Here is a 17,844-nt window from a genome sequence, read left to right on the forward strand (position 1 = left end):
GGGAGTTCCCCTTTAAGGAAATAGTGACAGCTGTATAAAAAGGAGTTAAAGAATTGTGGGGTGGGAATATTGAATTTTAAGAATTTATTTAACATTCAGGAAGGAAACTATAAAGCCTTGTTTGAGTTTTTAAAAGGTCCTGGGTTAATGAGGATAATTACGCTTTTCTTTTCTGTTTTTTTTCCTCTCCTAGTCTTAATACAAATTGAGATCTCTGGTCCACACTCCAGCATAGTAGGTGGCGGTAATGCGCCTAAAACGCAAGGTCTTCCACCCGCCATTAAACAAGAAGAAGAAGAAGAAGAAGAAGAAGAAGAAGAAGAAGAAGAAGACCCGGGCAACCCGGAACAAAATCACCGCCGGACCAATTATCTATCAGGTGTATCTCAACTTTACCACGAAGGAGAGGGAAATTAGAAGAATTTAATTTACTCAATAAATCTAACATTCTCTGCTAGCACGCCAGAACATCTGGGTATGTGAGTGCAGTGGGTAAATGGGATGGAAGATCATACCTCAAAGGGTAATTGTGAATAACTATTTACGTTACTACCGGTGGAAGCACTAAAGTGTAACTTCTAGCTCAGTCCGCTAACTGCTGGAATGAGATTTAACGTTACGAGGAAAGCATTATTAGCTAACGTCAGCCTTAAACCTGGTTTTACTGTTGATCCATGATGTAACATTGAGAGGAAAGCATCCTGTCTGATTTACATTCAGACATCTTAAATGACATATAGCTAATATTTCCCATATTTTTCCTGGCACGTAAGTCAATATTCGGGGTGCAAAACAGAACCAGAAAACAGATGGTGTGTTTTCCATCTTATCTTATTGTTGTCACACACGGTTATGAAGACTCTTCATGCCATATCATTAGAAAATATAACAGTAAAGGATGATTTTGAAATGTTGAAGTATTGCAGTAATACATGTCGATGGGACATGTGTTAAATAAATGTGTAATAAATAATATTCTGGAACAGAACCCAGAAGTTCCGGTTTCATTAGGTTATATTTATTTAGCTGACGTTTTCTCCAAAGTGACATTCAACCATGTATTTATTTAGTTTTATGAGTTTTATGAATATGTGTGGAGTGTCTTCTGTCCTGATGGGGAGTTAGTTCCACCATTGTAGAGCCAGGACAGCACACAGCCAGACTTAGTTCACAGTGAGGGAGCAGCAAGCTGAAGGGCAGTAGTACAGTGTATGGAAAGTAAATATCCTCACTTAGCCTAATTCTAGAAGTTACCCCCAGAAGTCAGAATGTTAAAGTTGGGAGATAAAATCCAACCCAAACCATGTGGAAGTAATATGAAGTCACTGCTGTCTACCTTCAGATCCCCCTCTGCCCCTGTCCGCTCTGCGACTCCTCGTCCCACCAATTCGACTCATCTCAGCGGCCATCTGGCAGACAGTCCAGCACAAAGTTGTGGCTGATTATGGGATACTTGAGGAGTTTGTTTCCATGATTACAGACATTGTCCCAGAGCTACTCAGCTCTCGTCAAAGGACCCAACTTCTGCTGGGCCTCAGAGCACAGGTGAGGAGCAGCAGTCGTCAGTTCTTAACCACTAGTCAACACCACATATGTGAATATTTTAATGCATTCAAGACCATGTTTGTTTGTTTTATTCGCTAGTATTCTTGTCACCAGTAAAATGACACTGGTTTAATGAAAACAGATATAAATGTAATAATGTTTATGAAGTTTATAGACCTGGCCAAGTTTGGAGGAAGTGTTTGTTTTGTGTCACTGTGGTTTTGAAACACTGCTGCTTTGTGGTTTCAGCTCATTCTGCAGTTGTGTCAGTTTGAAGCCACTGCTGACTTTGAGCTTGTTCAGCCACATCTGGACAAAGTGCAAACGCTCATCGACGCATGGCCAATGGATGTGAGTTTAAAGTGTTGAATTACTTTGTAAGAAATCACATAAAGGTGTCTTTACCATAACCATACACTTGACAATGTAAACTGCTCAATTCCTTATGAAGCTCATCTCATGTTATGCAGGCGGGTGCTGCAAATATGGAAGTGCCACTCTCAACATTTGTGGATCTAATTAAGAACTTGCTGAACAATGCTGACGAAAGGGAACACTTCTTTCAGGTCAGTGGTGTTTGAATGAAAGCAACAGAATTGTAGGAGTGAGCTAAATAAAATACACGTCATGTCTTTCAGAAAGTTTTCCCTGAACAGTTTGGTCGCACATATGATGACGCTCTTCACAGCCTGATGTGGATGTTTCTGTCCAGACTGGAACAGCTTCTTCCTCTTCAAACTTTCCAACAGGTACATTAAGAACAGGCTTATAATGTTACAATACTTGGTCATTTTGATATCACTGTAAGCTAGCTTTGGATTTCGATGCTTTTACCCTTTTCCCTTCCTTTCAATTTTCTTCAGGTTGCCTCCATGTTTGGTGACGTGTCCTCAGTGTTGGGGGAATGTATGCACTCTGTGTCTCGATGGGAGGGGCTCAAAACCCTGCTGCAGTATCAAAAAGACCTCAGCCAACTGGAACACAATGGCAAGTCTTTCCAGTTACTAATGCCTTTCAATAACTCGTGGCTTTATTTGGTTTGTCCTTCTAATTTTCTAATTTTTATAAGAGAACATCACCACTGGACCTGTCTTAGAATTTTGCTGTGGTGCTGGGAAGTATAATGTTTGTCCATTATGTAAGAACATATCATAGCACAATTCTAGAGTAGCCTGATACTGCAACAAGCGATATATTTATATTTATTTCCAGCTGAAACGTTTAAAACTGGAGCAATTTGTACTGCCTGGTGTGGATCTGTGTGGGACTCTTCCTCTCTGCCCCTGGACCCCCGGACCGCCTTAGCAGGTCCTGCTCCATATCTTTCTGGAAAGCCCTGGGCTACACACTAAATCTTTTTTAGGAGAGTAAAGTCCTAGGACCGGCGGTGCCCATAAACAGGAGACTTTAAAATATGTTTGATATCAACAGTGGATCACATGTCTATGTAATTAAAAGTGTGGCTTGCAGTGACGTACACAGACCATAATGACCAAGACTCACTATTTTAGTCTATTTCTGCTCATTTTTGGGATTTTATGGCGAACAACTTTACTGTTTTAGTTCACTCTCACTGCTCTCATTAACCTCATTTCCAGCAGCGGCAGGCAGGCAGCTGTTTTCAGTGTAAAAAGCTCCAATGAAGCCACTGCACAATACAGACACAGTGAGAGACCAGCTGCTGAACATAGTGGAGCATTTAGCTGCTAAAGAGAAAGAGGTTTCTCTCAGAGCTAATGTTGGACTTACATTTCAGACATACATTCTATGTTCATGTTCCTCTGTGTCTGCCGGATGTGTGAATGATATCACACTTTTGCCACAACATCTTTATAGGGTGATAATATTAGTACTGTGTGTTTAGCTTGTTATGCTGCCCCCAAGTGGCCAGAAACTATACAACAAACAAAATAAATGAATGCAGCTTTATATATTTTTGACAAGTCTGAGCTTTCTGTTTGATTCACTTCTGGTGTCTACTTACTCTCTCTATTGGCTTGTGAATAGTTCATATAGCATGCTAATTGAATAATGAATGGCACTTAACAGTGGGTGTTGACATTGAGTCTTTTTCGCCATATGATTGCAATGTTTCTTTTTACTTTTCAGATGGTTCCCTGGATGGCACCTGCATTATTTCAGCTCTCAAACTTCCCTCTGTAGAAAGAAGTGAGACAGATAAACCACAAGCCAACATCTTGGATGATGTGCTGCCATGTACATCAGATTTAACAGTGTCTCACTCAACACAGAGAGAAATAAACACAACCAAAGAAGATCAAACAAGTGAGATAAAGGCCGATGACACTAATTGGACTCCAGGGGGAAATGAAACAGAGGTGCTTTTGGGAGATATTACGAGATGTGAAGAACATATAGGCCTTCTTCAAAGTCAAGAGGAGGATGCTCCTCTCCCTCTAAAACCATGCTGTGTCCAGCTGAAAAGAATGGACACGTCGTCTTTGCGGTCTCGACCTGTGAGACGAAACCGAGGCCTGAAGATGAAAAAGATTCTGTTGGAAGAGAAGAAAAGTCTTTGTGAAGAGGAATCAGCTTCTAGGAAAAGGAAACCCTCCAAAAGGGCTCTTTTACACGTCTCTGACAGTGAGGAGTCGAGCCACTTCAGCAAAGACCACTCCGCGTATATGGCTCCTATCAATATTGGCAGTGAAGACGACTCATGGTCTTACTACTCTGATGAAGACTCTGGCCATACGACTACTAGTAGTAGTCTTAGTGTAGCTGATTCATGGTCTAACTACTCATGTGACGAGTCTTCCTCTGTGACTCCTGCCATTAGTTCTACTGACGGGGATTCGTTATCTAGCTGCTCAAATGAGGACCCTTCCTTCATGGGTCCTAAAAATGTATCAGCTACCAGCAGAAAGCAGCGCGTCTCCAACCTCAAATGCAGCATTCCCAAAAAGATTAGGAAAGTCCAGTGTTTTATCTGCAAGGAGCACGTGAATAAAAGCCTGAGCGCTCACATGAAAACCCACTTTCCCACTGGTGATTACGCCTGCCCTCGATGCGACAGCAGGTTTAAACTCTTCTCATCTTTTAAGCTGCACTTGAATAGAACCTGCTTTGAGTACGGTCAGCAGCGGGTAGATCCGCAGAAGCCGGACGAAGCCAAGAATCTTTATAAATGTGACAAATGCGAAGAGGCATTCAGGTACAAAGTTTCCCTGGACGGGCACAAACTGACCCACAATGAACTCTACTGCAGTGTGTGTAGGAAGGTGTTACGAGATGCAGCAGCATTGGCAAGGCACAAGGCTTCTCACACCCTGTTTCAGTGTAACCGCTGTGAGGAGAGCTTCACTCTTTTTAAGCCCTTGTCCAGGCATTGCGAAAACATCCATAAAATCAGCAGGCCGTTTAAATGCAACTATTGTCCAAAAGTTGTGTCCAAGCTGCGCATTTTAATCGCACACGAGTGGAAACATACGGGTCATCTACCGTTCCAGTGCGCCCAGTGTGGCTTGAGATACAAAACAGACGGAGATCTCACTTCCCATCAAAGAGTCCACACAAGAGAGAAACCCTACCTGTGTGCAGAGTGCGGCAAGACTTTCTCCCAGAAGTCCAACCTGTTGCGGCACTTGAATTTGATCCACAGCAAGTCTCGAAATGAGAAGAAGTATTCTTGCCCTGAGTGTGAGAAGTCCTTTAAAGAGAAAGGAGCCCTGAAAAAACACCAGAGGACCAAACACTTGAATGAGTTGTTCCGGCATCCGTGCCCGTACTGTGGAAAGATGGTCGCCTCGTCAACATTCGCTAGACATAAATTAATCCATACGGGAGAGAGACCGTTCAAATGCACTGTGCCTGAATGTGACAAGTGCTTCAGGTCAACTCCTGAAGTGAAGAGGCATGTCCTTATAAACCACACTTCAGAGAGACCATATAAATGTGATATCTGTGGAAAGAGCTTTATAAAAATGTGTTTTCTCAATGCACATGCTAAAACACACTCGGGAGAGAAGCCATTTGTTTGCCATATCTGCGGCAAGGCTTTCCCCAAGCTCTACAGCATGCAAAGACACAAAAGACTTTTGCATGCATTCATAACATATTAACCCAGCATGGTAGGAAGGCTCAGTTAAAGGTACAATGTGTAAGATATGGCCATAAAGGGGAACATTTCTTTGAAAGGTCAGCAGCAACCGAAGTAAAAGTTGAAATAATTGTAGCTTTGAGCGCAGTGTTGGGCGGCACCGCTCTCTCCATAGGAAACAACGGCAAAGCCAGCGCAGAGCAGTTTCACCTCTGATCCTATGAAGGCAGCTCTCGGCATTAAAGTATTTTTATGTGGTGATCTGTGTTAAAGAAAATCCTAAATGCGGCCACAATGTTGTAAATAAAATATGAACTAGACAGGGGGTGTATGCATTTATTTTCTGTTCTCAAAAATATTGCCAACTTCATATGTCATGTAACACAGTAGTCTACATTATTAGACACTTTGAAAGCTTTGCACACGACCAACAACTTAACACTTCCATCCATCCTTCCATCGTCTACCGCTTATCCGGGATCGGGTCGCGGGGGCAGCAGCTCCAGTAAGGAACCCCAATCTTCCCTTCTCCGGGCCACATCCTCCAGCTCCGACTGGGGGATCCTGAGGCGTTCCCAGGCCAGTGAGGAGATATAATCTCTCCACCGAGTCCTGGGTCTTCCCCGGGGTCTCCTCCCAGCTGAACGTGCATGGAACACCTCCCTAGGGAGGCGCCCAGGTGGCATCCTTACTAGATGACCGAACCACCTCAACTGGCTCCTTTCAACGTAAAGGAGCAGCGGCTCTACTCCGAGTCTCTCACGGATGGCTGAGCTTCTCACCCTATCTCTAAGGGAGACGCCAGCCACCCGTCTGAGAAAACCCATTTCGGCCGCTTGTACCCGTGATCTCGTTCTTTCGGTCATGACCCAGCCTTCATGACCATAGGTGAGGGTAGGAACGAAGATCGACCGGTATATTGAGAGCTTTGCCTTCTGGCTCAGCTCTCTTTTCGTCACAATGGTGCGGTAAAGTGACTGTAATACCGCCCCCGCTGCTACGATTCTCCGGCCAATCTCTCGCTCCATTGTCCCCTCAGTCGCGAACAAGACCCCGAGGTACTTGAACTCCTTCACTTGGGGTAATGGCTCATTCCCTACCCGGAGTAGGCAATCCACCGGTTTCCTGCTGAGAGCCATGGCCTCAGATTTGGAGGTGCTGATCCTCATCCCAACCGCTGCACACTCGGCTGCGAACCGATCCAGTGACTGTTGAAGGTCACAGACCGATGATGCCATAAGGACCACATCATCTGCAAAGAGCAGCGATGAGATCCTCAGGTCACCTAACTGCAACCCCTCTCCTCCATGACTACGCCTCGATATCATGTCCATGAAAATCACGAACAGGATTGGTGATAAAGCGCAGCTGTGTCGGAGGCTAACATTCACGGGAAACGTGTCCGACTTACTGCCGAGTATCCGGACACAACTCTCGCTTTGGGCGTACAGGGATTGGATGGCCCTCAAAAGTGACCCCCTCACCCCATACTCCCGCAGCACCTCCGACAGTATCATCCCGGGGGACCCGGTCATACGCCTTCTCCAGATCCACAAAACACATGTAGACCGGATGGGCGTACTCCCAGGCCCCCTCCAGGATCCTTGCAAGAGTAAAGAGTTGGTCTGTTGTTCCACGACCAGGACGGAATCCGCATTGTTCCTCTTCAATCAGACGTTCGACTACCGGCCGAACCCTCCTTTCCAGTACCTTGGAATAGACTTTACCAGGGAGGCTGAGAAGTGTGATACCCCTGTAATTGGCACACACTCTCTGGTCCCCCTTTTTAAATAGGGGAACCACCACCCCGGTCTGCCAACCCCTAGGCACTGTCCCAGACTTCCACGCAATGTTGACGAGGCGTGTCAACCAAGACAGCCCCTCAACACCCAAAGCCTTCAGCATTTCTGGACGGATCTCATCAACCCCTGCGGCTTTGTCACTGTGGAGTTGTTTGACTACCTCAGTGACTTCCATCAGGGAAATTGACGATGATCCCCCATCAGCTTCCAGCTCTGCCTCAACCATAGAGGGCGTGTTAGTCGGATTTAGGAGTTCCTCAAAGTGCTCCTTCCAGCGGCCGATAACCTTCTCAGTTGAAGTCAGCAGGGTCCCACCCTTGCTGTACACAGCTTGGATGGTTCCTCGCTTCCCCCTCCTGAGGTGCCGGATGGTTTTCCAGAAGCACCTTGGTGCCGACCGAAAGTCCTTCTCCATAGCTTCTCCGAACTTCTCCCACACCCGCTGCTTTGCCTCTGACACGGCAGAAGCTGCCGCCCTTCTAGTCCTTCGATACCCTGCAACTGTTTCCGGAGTCCTCCCGGATAACATAACCCGGAAGGACTCCTTCTTCAGTCGGACGGCTTCCCTGACCACCGGGGTCCACCACGGTGTTCGAGGGTTACCGCCTCTTGAGGCACCTAAGACCTTGAGACCACAGCTCATCACCGCAGCTTCAGCAATAGAGGTTTTGAACATCGCCCACTCAGGTTCAATGCCCCCAACCTCCACAGGGATAGCTGAAAAGCTCCACCGGAGGTGTGAGTTAAAGATCCCCAGGACAGGGGCTTCCTCCAGACGTTCCCAGTTGACCCGCACTACCCGTTTGGGTTTACCAGGTCTGTCCAGAGTCTTCCCCCACCCCTTGATCCAACTCACCACCAGATGGTGATCAGTCGACAGCTCCGCCCCTCTCTTCACCCGAGTGTCCAAAAGATGCGGCCTCAGATCAGATGATACGATTACGAAATCGATCATTGACCTTTGGCCTAGGGTGCTCTGGTACCACGTGCACTTATGAGCATCATTATGTTCGAACATGGTGTTTGTTATGGCCATTCCATGACTAGCACAGAAGTCCAATAACAAACGACCGTTGGGGTTTAGATCAGGGAGGCCCTTCCTCCCAATCACGCCTCTCCAGGTGTCTACATCGTTTCCCACGTGTGCGTTGAAGTCTCCCAGCAAGACTACGGAGTCCCCTACTGGAGCCCCCTGCAGGGCTCCATTCAGGGTCTCCAAGAAGGCCGAATACTCAGAACTGCGGTTTGGGGCATAGGCACAAACAGCAGTCAGAGTTTTCCCCCCCCATAACCCGAAGGCGTAGGGAGGCGACCCTCTCGTCCACCGGGATAAACTCCAACGTAGCGGCGCTCAGCTGGGGGCTAGTGAGTATCCCCACCCCGGCCCGACGACTCACACCTTGGGCAACTCCGGAGAAGAATAGAGTCCAACCCCTATCCAGGAGTACGGTTCCAGAGCCAAGACTGTGCGTGGAGGTAGGCCCCACCAGATCCAACTGGTAGCGATCCACCTCCCGCACTAGTTCCGGCTCCTTCCCCCACAGAGAGGTGACGTTCCACGTCCCCAGAGCCAGCCTCTGCTGCCCGGGTCTGGTCCGTCGAGGTCCCTGACCATCACTGCCACCCGTGTGACAGCGCATCCGACCCCAGCGGTTTTTCCCATGAGTGGTGGGCCCACAGGATGGATGGATGGGAGGCACCACGTAGCTTCTTCGGGCTGTACCCGACCGGGCTCCGTGTCAAACCCGGCCACCAGGCGCTCGCTGTCGGGCCCTCCCTCTGGGCCTGGCTCCAGACGGGGGCCCCGGGCTTCCTCCGGGCAGGGTCTCTCCTTTCCTTTCCCTTTCTTTCATGAAGTCGTTTTTGAACCATTCTTAGTCTGGCCCCTCACCTGAGACCAATTTGCCTTGGGAGACCCCACCAGGAGCACTAGGCTCCAGACAACACAGCTCTCAGGTTCACAGGGACACACAAACCTCTCCACCACGATAAGGTGATGGTTCCCAGAGAGGCTTCACACAAGAACTTCACACTTGAAGAAGTTAAATTACAGAAAAGCTACCCTAGGAAGAAATCTAATTTGGTTAACTAAAGCTACTTTGAGAAAGTAGTTTAAACTACACTCTAGAAAAAATAAGATCAAATGACAATGTAAATGTGATACACAATTATATTGAAGTTTAATACAAAAATTCACATGCAAGCAACTTGATTGAGTTTGTTGGAAAAGGTGCCCAATTGTTTACAGGTCATACATAAACCAAAAATAAAGTGAGTGTGTGTGTGTGTGTGTGTGTGTGTGTGTGTGTGTGTGTGTGCGCGCGCGCGCGCGTGCGACGAATGCACGCCTTCACAGTGGTCAGGATGAGAGAAAAGGAGGCGGGGGTTTCATTACAGTACAGATGAACATTGAGCCTTTACATCAAACACATGCATGTGTTTTTGATTTATGTGGTCTGTGCTTTTATGTTTCTAACCGGATTACAAGTGGAGCAGAGTTGATGAATGTTGAGTTACATGAACAAATACGAATATATACTTAAGATACTTAAATAAAACTCTTAGCAAGTGTGGGAGTAAAACAAAAAATGCCTTTTTATTTGAATATTGCAGATATATATTCTGTGACAGAGAGAGAGAGAGAGAGAGCGCGAGAGAGCGCAAAAAGGAGGACGCGGAACTCACCAAACCCCCCTGTCTCTTGTCGGATTGTTGTTCCGGACGGAACGCAATGCAACCGTTGACGCACAAAGATCGCCTGTGTAACATCCGTCTCTTGAAACTTAACAAACGTTAAAATATTGAGTTTGGCTTTGGCCGAACGACGGACATTATTTTGTCTCAGTGTAATGTGAGTGCAGTGAGCACACATGATGGACGGAGGTGTTTCTGGTGAGTACAAAGCGGCACATATTTGTTTGTTTGGCTAGGCCGCAACGCAGCCCGCGCGCGGGAATGACATTGCTAACTTGGTCAGGATTAGATTTTTTAAAATGAGATATCTCACTATATTATGCGTTTGAATTGAATGTAGACTGCCACTGATTCACCTTCTCTCACCCTACCATGGAAAGCGTTTGCTAGGTAAATGGTAGACATTACCGTGAAGTGGCAGGTTCAGTGCTATCGCTAACTCAGCCATCTGAGCTAACACTAGCTGAACTAGATTCAGGAAAGTCCCTCTCAGTGTCTTAAGTGTCTGGTGATTTCATTTAAACTGCCTTAACCCCTAAACTACTATAGTTGCATGATGATAGGATGTTTATTAATGTATTTACAATATATGTGTACCACTGGTTATGGTGTAATTTGAGGCCAGTCTTACGTTAGGTCACGGAAATGAAAAGAGACGCATCCGCTTCAAGAGCTTGGTCACTAGCTTTACGTTAAATATTTAGTTACAAAGAAGACTAAATAAATTACCTGAGACCACAGTTATCATTGGTGCAGCAAAGATTGGTAAAAAAAATAAGCTCTTGGTTGGCTCCAACAATCCAATTAACAACCAAGATGCCGGACCCTCCTTCACAGATGCCTGCGTTAACTGCTATATTTGTTGCATCATCTCTTACTGGTATAATCTCTGATTCTGCTTCCTTCTGAACACCAAAAACTACACTTTTGCAAATGCAGTTACGGTGTGAGGTGTGGATTTGTTTAATGTATCCCGTATGTGCCTCCGGTGTTATTACATTACCTCACTATGTCGGTTCACCTTAACAATAATAGTACATTTAAAAATGAATATTTTCTCACGTCCCTCACTTAGTATCTTTCCATGCAGATAATTTGGTTTTAATGTCTACATTTTGACACAACTATTGCCACAATAAAATGGACATTAAGGGAATTTTGCTTGTCATGCTGTCAGTATTGAACAATTACATTTGAAAATATAAGCAGCAACATTTCTGTCCAGAAATGGCAGCGGGACCCCACGTTATCTTGTATACAATAGTGTGTTCTCAATCCACTAAATGAGTCTTGATCTAATGTGAGAGTGCTACTGTGTCATCTTTTTAAACTGTTTTAATATGCATGTCCCCATGTGCAGGTCCCTCTCTTCCGCTCTCCACTCTGCGCCTCCTAATCCCACCAATTCGGCTGGTCTCTGCAGCCATCTGGCAGACAGTGGAGCAGAAAATTGTGTCGGATTATGGGATGCTTGAGGAGTTTGTATTTATGGTTACGGAGATGGTCCCTCAACTTCTCACCACAAGGCAGCGTGCCGAACTCATTCTGGGTCTCAGAGCACGGGTAAGGAAGAGTTGAAGTTGTTGTTTTGAAAAATGAACCTAATTGAATGATTTTTGTGGGGGGGGGGGGGGTAACGGCTGCAGCATTTGGCAGGTAGGCCAGTATGTAAACGTCATGGAATTAACACAAACAGACTTTAATCTGTTTGTGTCTTTGAAAATGTATATAATAAACTTGATTTTGAAATATCTGATGTAAAAATACACCAAAGCCTAAAAGCAATTTAAAAATCAAAGAAATGGAAACATATTCTTGTTTGTACATTTTTATCATGCAAGTTAATCAGCTGCTGCCACTCTACAAACCAACCATTCGGAATACAAAGTTAAATGACACCGCATACACTGGTCGGTGTGGCATTTCATTTTGGTATCAGCTTTAGGGACGGGGCACTGTGGCAGAAGCTTATTGTTTTGTTAATATGGACAGATGGATGACGTGCCTCTGCTCACGGGCACTTTCTTCTGTTACATCGTAGTGCTATGATTCATCGCGCATTCATCCCAGTGATCCCAGTTGGCTTCTCTGACGGCCTGAAATTGATATTGCACAGTTTGACAATGATTGTGACCAAGACTTTATTAGACTAATCTCGCACAGTGTGACATGCGTGTTGATGCTCACAGTGTAGAAAATAAAAATAATAAAATGTATCTATTCTAACTGGTGGATCTGAGGCCCAAATCAAGCCTTTCATTGGGCATTGATACCGGCATGTTTTCAGGCCACCAGACCGTTTTCTGTACATTCTTTACTGCAGATGATTATTGCTATTTCACTGTGATGTATTACTTTGATTAAACATGATGGATGTAACGGCGGAGTTTTTAAATTGATCATATCTGTTGCACAGACAAAACACAATCTATTATTGTTGTTATTAAAACCGTGGGAATGTTTCTAAGTAATCATTACCCTTTTAATATTAGGTGTTATTTTTGCCCTGTTGGGACCTGTCACTGATTCTGGAACCAGTCTCGCTGCTTCTGTCCATATCTACTGTTTTGCTTTAATTTGAGGGACGACACTGCGTGCGTGTGTGACTAAAGTCCAGTCAGTGTGACGGGTTCCTTAATCAGAAATGGTGGTTTAGATCTGATGTGAATAAAATCAGAACAGCAGGCAGATGTATGTGCAGCTCTGGACTGCAACCTCAGAATAATTTATTCATTATTGCTGCTGTCCTCTGATTGTAGCTGATCCTGGAGCTGTGTCGCTCCGAGGACACGGCTGACCCCCAGATTATTCAGCCGCATCTTGACCGAATGCAGAGCCTCAGGTCTCTGTGGAATGTGGAGGTGAGCCAACAGAGGGTTTTATATTTGTTTACATTTGTTTTGGCCGTAATGATCTGTAGTACTGAAGTGCCTGCTTTTAGTGTGGTATTCTTCTGCCATTTGAAACCATCTTTTATTGCAGACTGATCATGCAGAACAAGATGTATCTGACTCACATTTCATGGGCCTTGTCCAAAATCTGCTGAGAGATCCTGAGGAGAGAAGAAACTTCTTCCAGGTAAGTTTTGGCTATAAACCAGGTCTTGTTCTGTCGGGTCTAAGCATCTGTATTATACACTTAAATGTGTTATACATGTAGCAAACTCATTTAAGGAATAACTGCATGTAACATGGGAGTGAAAATTCTATTTAGTTCCCTCCTCTCCTTTGTGTGTGTGTGTGTGTGTGTGTGTGTGTGTGTGTGTGTGTGTGTGTGTGTGTGTGTGTGTGTGTGTGTGTGTGTGTGTGAAGCCCCGCCCTTCGCAAAATAAGGTGGAGGAGAGAATGTGAATGTGCAAAGTTGACAGTACACACTGAGACATGCACATAAATGATATGAATAGCATAAGCGTTTAGTTTATTTAATAAAACGATCACCTGTTCAATGAGAAAAGTGAGTTGTGAATATAAAAAAACAACAACCTTGAATTTCAAAACTATGGTGTCTGTCTGTATCGCTTGCAATTGCTGTCGTGTGTAGGGCCTGTGGGTGCGTGTGTAGGTGCGGTGCTGTGCGCAGCGGAGGAGATGGATGGACAGAGAACACATCACTTAGTTTGGTTTCTCAGCATGCTCGATTTTCGTGGTTGTAAATAGAACTTTTGGCCCAATTTCTTTTCCATTTCTCCCATTGTAGCAATCCACAGACAGAAGGGAGACGACGAGAGAGAAAAAGAGAGCGCTGTATTGGCAGGGAATCGTTCATAATAATAATAGCTGCTGATAGTGCTACGTTATGTGCGTGCTCTGATTTTAATAAATGTATTAGATTTTTACAACCACCATATGCTGTTAAGTCTGTCTGAGGCTATTTCATGGTTAAATCTATGAATTTATTATGCAAATAACCGGCTGACCAGCTATTGTCATTGTAGTGACAAGTCGCTCCTCCGATTTCGTTCAGCTGAGAAGTGTAACATGTATACAGTTCACTATGAGCTGTGGTGTACCTACAGACTTTAGGTCATGTATTGGGAACACGGGATTGGTCGTGGAAAATGAGAACCGTGGAAGTTTTTTTGTTTTTGTTTTGCATCAAAAATATTCCTTTGTATTCCAGGATGTTTTCCCAGGAGACTTTGGCCCCACATATGACAAAGCAATCCAGACACTGATGTGGCTGTTTCTTTCCAGACTTGAAAAGCTTCTTCCCACCCAGACGCTCCAACAGGTAGACATCTATGTCAATTAAAAAATAAGTTAAAACGTACTGCATATTTCCACCTCTGTGCTTTATATTCCTACCATTAAGACTGATGCGTTGCTTCACAGAGGAGCAGTTTGATGCTTTTGTGTTTGCATCAGATTGTCACAAGCACTGACCATCATAAGTCCACGTCTGTTGTTATTTAACTTATAACATAGGCTTTCATTGCAGTGTTGTAAATCTCTTAAAGGGGTCGTATGTTATTTCTGTTGCTTTGAAATGAATTCAACCTTACATTTTGAAATTGCAGTGCTGTTGCCTAACAAGTTTTAATTTTCTCTTTGTCAGATTGCATCTCTGCTCAGCGACGCCTCTTCTGTTCTGAATGAATGCATGGAGACTTTCGCTCAACCTCAGGAGCTCAAAACCTTGCTGGACTCTCAGAAAGACCTCGGCCAATTAGAGGACATCGGTGAGCTTCTCACAATGTCCTTCAGCCTATACACAGAATATTATAGATACTCAGTGCTTTGTTTGTTTGTCAAATCTGTTGCAGTAGCAACATTTCCATGTGATAGTCACTAGAATAGTTCTGAACATGTTCTATAGGGCCGTTTAAATCTGAGTCTGTTGTCATTTTAACAATTACTGTAATCTCCTCTTTTCAGATTCTTACATAGTTGACAGTGGCATCTTGTCAGCCCTGTGTCTGCCGCCTGTGGAGAGAGTTGTGATTGTCAATGAACAAACAGAAACGGATACAGTGAGTGGACTCATGTATACAGTGTGCAACGAGATGGAGGTGGAATCTGAGAACAAAGAGGTGTACATGGAGGGAACTGGGACCTCTGAGTGTGTGCAAACCCAGTGGTTTGGTCTCAGCAGCGAGGTGAAAGCAGAAATGGACTCTGTGGTGGTTACGGATACTGTGGAAGGAACTGAGGCCAGTGAGAGTGAAATGGCAGACGAGCACAATGACGACCAATCTGGAACACTGATCATCGGGGAGGATGGCCAGGTGACGGTGCTGGACAGCGTGGAGAAAAAGCCAAATAAACGTGGGAGGAAAAAGAAACGTCCCGAAGATGAGGACTTTGAAGTGCAAAGTAAAACGAGGGGAAAACAAGACGATCCAGAATTTGAAGTTTCGTGGGAAAGACCCGTTCGAAAGAACCGTGGACTCAAGATGAAACGGTACCTGTCACAGTGGAGGAAATCGTCAAAGACCGAGGACAGCAATGAAACTAACAGTAGCCCTAAAGGGTTAGCCAAAAGCAATGATTTGGACGAGAGAACATGCAAAGTGTGCGGGAAGGTGGTGAGTCGTGCCAAGTTCTTAGAGCGTCACATGAACCGACACTCGGAGGAGCTGCCCTATTCTTGTTCTGTGTGTAAAAGGTTTTATAAGAGCTTGCGTTACTTGCAGCAACATAGATGTCCAAGTCAGACAAAAGCAAAGATGGGCAGGCAAGCAAAGGAAGAAGAGACTGCAGCAGATGAGGGTGAACAATCCAGTGGGGTTCCTTGTGAGGCAGACAATGAAGAGCAGCCATCAGACAACACGGGACAAATGGAACAGAAATGCCCCGAAGGAAACAAAAGTGTGCTAGAAGGTCCGTTCTACTGTCCTCACTGCAGCGTTGAGTTTAAGTGTAAACAAACTTTTAGGTTCCACTTAAGAAACATTTGCTACAATGAGCAACAGGTGGATCCTGAGCAGCCTGAGGATGTTAAGCATTGTTTCAGGTGTGATGAGTGTGACAAGGCATTCAAGTACAAATCAACATTGGATTCCCACAAACAAACTCACAACCCACTCTACTGCGAGGTGTGCATGAAACTGGTACGTGACTCCGAGGCATTGGCTATGCACAAAGAATCCCACACTCCATTTCAGTGTAACCAGTGTGAGGAGAATTTCCCTGTGTTCAAGGCCCTACATAAGCACTACATCGACGTCCATAATCCCACTGAGCCTTTTACCTGCACCCACTGTCAGACAACCTTTGCTAGTTTGAAGCGTTTCATCAGACATGAGTGGAAACACACTGGTTACCAACCATTTCAGTGCCCTCATTGCAGCAAGAGATTCAGGTCGTACTCCGACCTTGTTGAGCACCAGAAAAAGCACACTAAAGCGTATCCATTCCTCTGCTGGGAGTGTGGCAAGAAATTCAGGCACGGCGTTACATTGACGAGGCATGTGGAGCGTGTGCATCACTCCGGCGAACCTGTAACCGAGAAACCTACGCCAACCTTCACCTGCGCTCAGTGCGGGAAGACCTTCACTTCCAGAAGATGCCTTCTGAAACACGACAATTTTCATCACAAAGGGCTGCGGTTCCCCTGTGAGCACTGTGGAAAGGGATTCTTTGGCAAGGACGCCCTGGTGAGGCATACTTTGATTCACACAGGTGAAAGGCCTTTCAAGTGCGACGACTGCGATAAGTCTTTCAGATCGGCTGCAGAATTAAAGATACACAGAAGATACCATACTGGGGAACGACCATTTAAGTGCAACGTCTGTGAGAAAGGTTTTGTCCAGTCTTGCTTTCTTACACTACACATGCGAACCCATACAGGAGAGAGACCATATGTGTGCACAGTATGTAGCAAAGGCTTTTCAAGCTTGCATGGCTTAAAACGACATAGGAGACTTGTTCATGCTTAGTTAATATTAACATATTACTAAATCAAACTGGGATGTTCTGTTTAATGTTCCCTTATTGAAGGAGGTCAGAAGTCAGCATCAAATGTAGACCAAATCTTGAGGAACTGTGAAAGGATTTGACCTTGCTCAAGGGAACTTTGGGAATTAAAACCAGGTTTTCCAGTTGAAGGACATTTGAATTAAAACTTCAGCCACATTGCGTTCTCATTGGCTCTCACAGAGAGGATTGTTTGGAGAAGTGTATTTGTATAGTGCATTATAAAAATGTAACTTTGTATTTTTTACAGAAATGTTTGCTGTAGTTCTACATAAAATTTGTATGTACAAATGATATAATCCTTTATTCCTTCGGGAATTTATTTCTTTTTGTTGAATAAATCAAAAGTTTGATTCCAAGTGTCATTGAATTTGTCAGGAGTCAAGTCATTCAGATAATTTTGAGTTGCATGCACATTGTGACTTATTGACAGAAATTTGTGCTGGATTTAATGCAAATAGGGAGTATTCAAAGATGTTCCTATAGAATACAAACCACTTAATATATATACTGTTTTTAAATTAAGTACTAGTACTAATCAACCGATGTGTGAAAATGTTTCTTAAAATTGTGGTTACATATCTAAATGAGTACAGTTAATTAAATGTACATTTATCCACATATCTATTTATATACTTTCATTTATCCTTAGTGTAACTTCCTGCAATGATATGAATAAATCTGAAAATATACCACAACCCCAAAAGTAGATCACCCCAGATGGGACTCGAACCCACAATCCCTGGCTTAGGAGGCCAGTGCCTTATCCATTAGGCCACTGGGGCTACGTGCTATACTAGCTGGGGATGCTACATTATGTAGAGTAACA

At 44.6% G+C, this 17,844-nt stretch overlaps 2 protein-coding genes and 1 non-coding gene across 3 annotated transcripts; 2 read left to right on the top strand and 1 right to left on the bottom strand.

Moving 5' to 3' along the window:
- The first annotated feature begins 311 nt into the window (after window positions 1-311).
- Window positions 312-5,925, top strand: LOC115024382 (zinc finger protein 23-like). The gene is made up of 7 exons (XM_029455880.1): window positions 312-523; window positions 1,343-1,545; window positions 1,795-1,896; window positions 2,016-2,111; window positions 2,184-2,294; window positions 2,409-2,532; window positions 3,655-5,925. The coding sequence occupies exons 1-7, from the start codon at window positions 502-504 to the stop codon at window positions 5,625-5,627; spliced, it is 2,631 nt and encodes an 876-aa protein (XP_029311740.1). The 5' UTR covers window positions 312-501; the 3' UTR covers window positions 5,628-5,925.
- A 3,882-nt stretch (window positions 5,926-9,807) lies between these two features.
- On the top strand, window positions 9,808-17,380 carry LOC115024381 (zinc finger protein 37-like). The gene is made up of 7 exons (XM_029455879.1): window positions 9,808-10,299; window positions 11,462-11,664; window positions 12,861-12,962; window positions 13,084-13,179; window positions 14,221-14,331; window positions 14,656-14,779; window positions 14,976-17,380. Exons 1-7 carry the CDS (start codon window positions 10,278-10,280, stop codon window positions 16,976-16,978), a joined length of 2,661 nt encoding a protein of 886 aa, XP_029311739.1. The 5' UTR covers window positions 9,808-10,277; the 3' UTR covers window positions 16,979-17,380.
- A 347-nt stretch (window positions 17,381-17,727) lies between these two features.
- trnar-ccu (transfer RNA arginine (anticodon CCU)) lies at window positions 17,728-17,800 on the bottom strand. Its single transcript has one exon. It is a non-coding gene; the product is annotated as a tRNA-Arg (tRNA).
- Between the last annotated feature and the right edge of the window lie 44 nt (window positions 17,801-17,844).

The sequence above is a fragment of the Cottoperca gobio genome, chromosome 19 (genome assembly GCF_900634415.1).
Source record: "Cottoperca gobio chromosome 19, fCotGob3.1, whole genome shotgun sequence".
Taxonomy (NCBI): domain Eukaryota; kingdom Metazoa; phylum Chordata; class Actinopteri; order Perciformes; family Bovichtidae; genus Cottoperca; species Cottoperca gobio.